Source organism: Pyxicephalus adspersus, chromosome 8 (assembly GCF_032062135.1).
Source record: "Pyxicephalus adspersus chromosome 8, UCB_Pads_2.0, whole genome shotgun sequence".
NCBI lineage: Eukaryota > Metazoa > Chordata > Amphibia > Anura > Pyxicephalidae > Pyxicephalus > Pyxicephalus adspersus.
The window spans coordinates 66,861,688-66,869,653 of NC_092865.1; the positions used below are offsets into that span (position 1 = coordinate 66,861,688).

The window sequence follows — 7,966 nt, forward strand, 5'->3', positions numbered from 1 at the left end:
CCAACTTGGTCCTGTTTGAACATGAAAAATTTTGCTTGGTATACAACCTTTGTGCTAGAACTTATAAGGGACAAAACGAATAATAACACCACGTGCTAGCCTTATTTACCTCTCTCGAGACAAAGCCACGTCTGCCTACGAGCTTCAGTACCCCAGCTCCTACCGCTCAGTGAGCAACCAGGATATATCTCTCTGTGAATTACAAAACATCTCCTCCTCCCTTCTCAGCAACATCCTAGTAGGCACTCGATTCTTCTCAGCAAGTGAGATTACATTTTCATTTATTTCATCTAATTGCTTTTGTATTTTTAGTATTTTAGTATTAAGCTGTGTTTAAATTATTTAATACAGCCCCATCAATGTATAATATGCCAATAACAATAGGATTTTTTTTCATGGGAACGGAGTATTCATTTTCCTTTTATTTCCTATTATTGAAAAATTTGTTTGGTATAAGTCCTGTTTGGCATAAGTCCAAGGATCTGCAACGGATTAAGGACTTATACCAAGGTACCACTGTGTGTGTATAACATATATTATTGAAATGAATAGTCACTGTTGATCAAATAGGGTTACATCATTATATTCCAAAAGCCAAACAACAGTCCTTACAGTGGCAATCTTGAGGCAAGCATCTTTGGGGATAAAGAAGGTATTTGATGACTAACTTCAGAAGAGGAGAACATCAGGACTATGTTCAGACTGGTGGTCAGATTTTGTTGCCATTATGGCTTCCTCAAACCCCTGAACCACTTTATGTAGAGTCTCAGCCATGACAGTCCATTAGGAATGAATGGGGATGGCTGTGGGCAGTTCAGTACCACAAACTGCATAATGTACAAGATGTTCTCTTGCATACACTGAAACAACAATTAATGTTTTAAAGAATATGGGGTTTGAGTGCATATACTATCCACTCTACTAATCAAACTTTGCTCCATCTGATTCCTGTATCCAAACCTTACAAAGAGGTTTGATTTACAATAATTTGGAAGAAATAGCAGTAGAACAGTATTCAGTGGCAATACCTCAGCAGGAATAAAGAAACTTAAGAACTGACATCCCAAGTGTGTTCTTGATGTGTGTGTTGAACTTTAATAAGTGGAACAGCACGTAAGCATAAAAAACCTTTTAGCACCCCCTGGAACGTTCTAGCAAGCTGGCTGGTGCTTGATATTAAAAAATCTGAGATTTTTAAAAATAAAAGATACAAATGTAAAAAAATAAACATATAAGATATTTAAAACTTACATATCAAAGGCACTAAATTCCAAGGTTAGACGAGTTGGAAGACCAGCAGGATCTCCTGAAAAGACCATATTTATAAGACAATATTTAGGACAATTGTAACACAGCACAGTACTGTATATAGTGCACATATTCTGAGTTAATACTGTTAAACCGACCTTAAAACCCACTTAGCCTTCAGTTGATTTAAACTTAATAGATTGTAGGTACATAAAAAACCTGCCTAATGTATTTGCTTTCTTTCTAAAGAAACTATAGTGCGAGTAGAAATGCCTCTTCTCTTGATCCTGGCTCTATACTGTGCTTTCCCCCTCCCACTCTGATTCCAAATTGGAAAAATCACAATATTTCTGGGTATGGCAGAGTGCCTGCCATGCCGTCTTCCTTCATACAATGTAGTGCTTAGAGCCTGAGCCACCCACAGCCAGAATCCAGCATTATGAAATGGGAGAAAGGGGGGCATGCCACTGGAGGTGCGACTTGCAGATTCCCCCTCTATAGGTTACCTGTATTTGATTACAATATCAAATCAAAGGTTTTAGTATAACAATTAGCCTCACAAATGAACTATTACATTTGGTCAGATGGAAAGAGAAGGGAAATGCAAGCAAATTAGAAGACTTATTAAGAACGGTCTGCATAAGCAGTAAATAGGACTCCATATACCCATATGTATTTACAGACTAGAGAAATAACACATCAATCAATAATACTTTTTATACAAAGTCTCAACACCATCTTCCATTGTATGGATTGTGTATGCTGACTTTGGCATAGCGCAGGCAGTTACAACCTATAGGAACCAACAATATGTATACCGGGTGCCCTCTTCCCAATCCTTCCCCATTTTACCAGGGCCTGGGATTTCTACCGAATCACACGTAGGTCAGACCTGATATCATGCTCCGGCTGATGGGACTTTCTTTATACCAAAACGATTAGTCTTGATTTGAAGCAAGCAAATAATAGCATGACAATGCCAGTATTAGAATTATATTATGAAAAAACTGACAATTTCATACAATTAAAAACTGTACCTACATCCTTACCATTATAATAATAACCCTTGATGACCTTGGCCGATTCATCCAGTCGATATTCATTCAGTTTCTTCTGCGTGAGCTCATGCCAAAACCCAGCATCAAGAGCACTAGAGAAAGGGACAAACTGAAGCTTGGTGATGCCAGAAGCCAGCTGTTCACCTCTGTTGTGTGTTTCTGATGCCATTACTTGGTCACAACGTACTGAAAGAAAGGATGAAAAAACAATTTTTTAAGCATTTTTTTATAGCATAGTTCAGAATTATTTATGTATGAGTTCTTGCCATGAGGGCCATCTGCTACCATGAGTTCCACTTCACATTCACACCTAAAACCAATACTGGTTATGTAAGGGCATTATAACAGGAAACCCCAATATCCTTCTCATGTTGTTTTTAGGAATAGAAAGCCTTTTGTTATTTTAGCAAAGCCTTTAAAAAAAAATATTGTGTGATGAAAAAACAAAGTTAAGCCATACATGGTAAAATGTGTAGAAATAATTTCTTTGTACTATTTTATGATATGGTATGAAGTGTACAGGTGCTGTGGTGGTTGTATTTGGAAATATTCCCAGAACACAAATTCTAGCTGTTTCTAGCTGTAATTAAAGAAACCAGAAAAACAAAGAGGTGCAAAATATGAATCCCTCTATATTTATTTGAAGTAAGCCTGTCTTTCATTTGAACCATTTAAGATGACATACAGATTTATGAGCTGAATTTTGCAGGTGACTGAACAAACCTGCATGCTAAAAAGCTTAGCAACCCAGATACCGCAGATTCCAGGTTGCCGACCCTGGTAAGTTTTGAACATAGTGCTGGGTGCCGTACCCTCCCACCTCCTGCTTATTTCTATTGGCCATTACTATAGTGGAAAGCTTTACTAACCAAGCAGAACATACATAGGTGCAAGGAGCTGGGGTCAGAAATCAACATTACTATTACAACTTGTCAATACAAAAGTGTGGGGGTTTAGGGTCTCTGGGTTTTAGAAGAATGTGTAAGCATGTGTGGAAGACAGGTGTAGGCATTATTTCAGGCCTGGACTGTAGTGGTGGAGTATTTCAGTGCTGTATGGGGTCTATTAGATTACCTTTATACACAATCTTAATGATGACTTTCCTTCTGTTTAGGTGTTGCTTGTCACACTTCTCAATATTCAATACTTCTAGAAGTGTTGTATGCCTCTGTCCCCGGCTGCACACTGTGGCTTCATTATTCAATGCTACATGGGGATTGCGTCTCACAGGGTCTCTTTAAAAAGCCACATTGGTAGGACAGCACATACAAGGTGTACATTCAAAGACAGCGTCCAAACAAAATGGATGAATTTGGGGCAATATTAAAAATTTATATTTCTTCCTTTTTGTTCTGTTTTTCCCCTTGAACATAAATTTTATCACCGTGTACCTTTTTGTAATGGCAATTTTGTACGATTACTATCACTACTACAAAAATTTTAAATAAATAATACATTTAAATAATAAAACATTTTTTCATAGCATAAACAGTATCAAAAGGTAACACCAAAGGATAAATACAAGAATATTGCTGCGGGGTGCTGCCAATTTCTTTCTTCTTCGTTCTGTTTTTGCCTACAATAGCCTGCGGTAATTAGGAAACAAAAGAGTGTCGATCTTACTGCGCATGCGCGAGATTGGCATTTTTTTCCCTTATTGAAGAAGCTCCTTCGGCACATGCCTGATCTCACCTACTGAGATGAGCGGTTTGAGTATCCCAGGAGGCTCTGCACTCCCATTCTGCTTTATCACAAAAAAGACAAAAGTGGAGGGGATACACTTTAAAAAAAATAAATGTACTTTAAGTCCGCTTTAATGCGTTCAATACCCTGGTGTGTACAGGTGTGTATCTTACATTCGTGGAATGGTGCCACTCTGATCAGGTCACTCCAGCACCCTGCGATGGTGGCTGGTTCTGATCTTTGTATGGAGTGTGGATGGAGAATTCTCCCATTCTCCCCAACAAGACAGCAAACAAACCATCGCAGTGGTTTTAAGGAATTTTCTATTCTATCCAAGACACTAAAACAACATTTTGGTTGAAGATTTACATTAAAGGTACCGAAACTCAGAACTTTTACTTTACATAAAAGGATAGACAACCCTTTTATTAAAAGTGAAGTTTGTTTTTTTTAAGTGCAAGAACCTTTTTTTTGCAGCGATCAATAATGAATGGGAGCGCAGAGCCTCCAGGGATACCTATGTCACACATCCCAGGAGGCTCGGGCATGCGCACAAGAAACCCTTAAATCAATAGAAAAAAAAATTGCCGCAGTGAGATAAAAAGTTTTTTTTCCTGATCTATGTCACTCAATCTCAAGCCTGCGCTGTATCGGACCGGGTGACGCAGAAAGAAGATACCGGGACGACGCAGGACCCAATGGAAGAAACCTCCTGACAGATAGACTGATCTCTAGAACTGAAGATAAGAGTATTTTTTTTCGTTTTGGGTTTACTTCTGCTTTAGGAGGTTTAGTCATTTTATGTAATGATTTGAGAATAAGAAAGAACTATTTACAGAAAAAGAGCATTGTGCAATTTCCAGTGTAATAATGTGTGACACAGCATTACATAGGATGGTCTCACAAAACAAGTTGGAAAGTAAGTTTGCATACCAAAAAAAAAAAAAAAAAAAAAATCACTGCTTTAGGTGAAGTACCTCAGGATTATTTGCACAGTTAAGCAGAGTGATTGGTGCAGACAGTACAGGGTAGATGAAATGCAAACTTAGTCTTAGAAAGTACAGAAGGCAGACTTCCTGATCTTAACATGCTAGCTCCCGCTGTGTAGGAAATGAGTGCTAACTTAGCGAATGAGCCATTAAAGTGGAAATAAACCCAAAAAAAAAAAAATCACTTAACTTTAATCTTGCAGAACCGTCAGGAGGTATCTTCCATCGGGTCCCACATCGTCCCAGTATCTGTCTTCTTCTGTGCAGGCACAAAATCTGGTGATGTGCATTGGAAAAAAAATTGCTGACCCCACTGCGCATGCGTCAGATCGGCAATTTTTTTCCCTATTGATGAAAGACCTCCATCTGTGCATGCCTGAGATGTTCGGGCATGAGCAGAAGGAGCACTCAGAGCCTATGTCATGCATCCTGAGAGGCTCTGCGCTCCCATTCATTCTTAATTAAAGGGGCCGTGCTGCATCCTGATAACCAGCCGGCCATATAGCTTTACCAACAGGTCAAAAAAAGGTGGCCCCACATTTATTACTAAAATCTCCGGGGTTGTATGATGCTAAGCTACATATGGAAGTGAACATAGTATGAGAATATAGTATGAGAATTAAAATGATTGTACTTTGTAGCCCCAAGTAATATGTAGTACTATATACATACTTCCCCCACCTCCTAGATTGTAAGCTCTCTCTCGACAGGGTCCTCTCCTCCTGTGTCACTGTCTGTATCTGTCTGTAATATGCAACCCCTATTTAATGTACACTGCTGCGTAATATGTTAGCGCTATATAAATCATGTTTATTAATAATAATAATGAGAACATGTAGGATCCTGGTGTTACCATTTATTTTATAGCGAGCCCCAATGCACCACAATGTGCTAATACGCATTGCAGGATAAAAACAGCAGCAAGTCTGATCTTTAATCAATTGTGGTGCCATTAAAATGATTGGGCTGCCTTACAGCTTGTACACACCTGAGGTTTTTACAACATTTTACCACTCAAAACCACTACTAAAAAACAATTACTATTGGACCGAATACATCTGCTAATGTGGTTTTCTTGAAGCACAATGCAGTACCCAGGGGCGGTGAGCTATCTCCATAGACTTGGAATCGGAAGTGTTATAAAAACTCAGGAAAGAGCTTATACAGGCATATTTTTTTTAAAGCTTCTTTTTTTTAATCTAGGCTTTAAAAAGAAAACGGCAGGAGAAAATTCCTGCAGAAACCCGATGTTATTTTGTGATCCCGGATACTTAGCCGTGTATAGTAGGTGTCCAGGAGTGGTGACACTGGCACGATTTTACCACAGCTCTGAACAAGCCCTTAAAAATACCTTCAATCCCGCAGGGCAGCCCAATCCATCCGGGGGTGTCCTGCGTTGGGTCCCGCATCATCCTGGCATCTTTCATCCAAGCTCCTTCAAGCATCTCAGGCATGCGCAGAATGAGCACCCAGAGCCTCCCGGATGTGTGACGTAGGTATCCCGGGAGGCTTAGCGCTCCCATTCATTAAATAGAATTAGGGGGAGGTGCTGCACACTTTTTTATTTAAAAATAGGGTGGTGCACTTAAAAAAAACAAAAAAAAAAACAACAGAATGTTATACCCTACATGATAGGTTTGTCTATCCTTTTATGTAAAGTGACATTTCTGAGTTTAGTTCCGCTTTAATGCACCATAATGAAGCTGAATGTGGTATGAGGGCTGTGACATCTGTCCTGTTAAAATACACAATAAAAGAAAATGAAAGATCTAACACATTATTAGAGAAAATTAGCTTGGTACTAGCACAATGTGATCCTTCATGATCATTACTCAAATGCCGCAATCTGATTGGCTAAACATCATCCAGGTTTCATTTCCCAACCAATCAGATTGCAGCCTGATAGAAATCACTGGCATGCCTGTTGTCTTCACATAAATACATGAAAAAACAAACTACAAATCCCATATTGCAGCATGTGAAGGCAGCATAAAATATCTGGACAACCTGTAACTGTAAGCAATGCGGCTCCTGAAAGTTGCTGCACGTGTAGTCCTATCATGACAGGGGAGAAGCAGAATATAACATGCAGCCTGAGCAATAGGAATCAGCCAGCAGAGAATGAGACATAGAGGAAGAAATGTTTTATTACCGGACTCACACACTCTGTGTCATAGCAGCTCACTCAGTGTTGTCTTTCCCCCTACTCAGCAGCTTCTACACACAGCTACTTCCCGGTGTGCAGCAGTCATGTGACCCACAGCTGTCATATGACCAGTTGCTGTCACGTGACAACAGCACTTCTTGTTAATTACCTCGTTTCTGTATAATTCCCTACCGACCCGGTTTTGCCTTGTCAGTACCGCTTTCCGGCAGTCAGTCCCGCGTCCCGGAGAGCCCTTACATTTTCACAGGGACAGAAGTTGATTCCATTATATAAATACATCAGCTGCCACTAGATGGCGCCATGTAATAACACATAGTATTATATTTTTTTTTTATTTTTATTTATTGTATAAATTGTATTGTATAAATAAATAATATTGTATAAATAAATAAATTGTATTGTAAGTATTGTATTTCCCTGAATGGTCTCTATGGTCCTGATTTATTAAAGTTCTCCAAGGATGGATAGGATACATCAGTGAAACTGAATGATCCAGCAAACCTGGAATACATCTGGTCCACGATTAAAACGATCTGGTCCACGATTGGAGAACATTAATAAATCAGCCCTATGTTTCTGCCTGATAATCACATAACACACACATCACCAAACAAGCTTTTCTACAGCTGTTCTGCTCTTCATTTCAAGACTAGCAAAACACTTTATACCATAATTACAAGGAAGGTGATTGATATGTTGGTCAGTAAGCATATAGAAATCAGTGGATGAATTGCAGCATCCTAATAAAGTGACACATTTTACAGAAACTTCTGTTTCATCAGACTTTATTATAGAGTGGATGATGAAAAAAGTCTGATGAA

General features: G+C 39.0%; 1 protein-coding gene across 1 annotated transcript in view; it reads right to left on the reverse strand.

The window, feature by feature from the left end:
• The window catches only part of ATG7 (autophagy related 7), a gene marked incomplete in the record, with an annotated part of 195,049 nt that overhangs the window by 156,246 nt on the left and 30,837 nt on the right, over nucleotides 1-7,966 (reverse strand). The window contains 2 exon segments of the mRNA XM_072421005.1: nucleotides 1,252-1,306; nucleotides 2,298-2,492. Coding sequence (XP_072277106.1) covers nucleotides 1,252-1,306; nucleotides 2,298-2,492 — 250 coding nt within the window.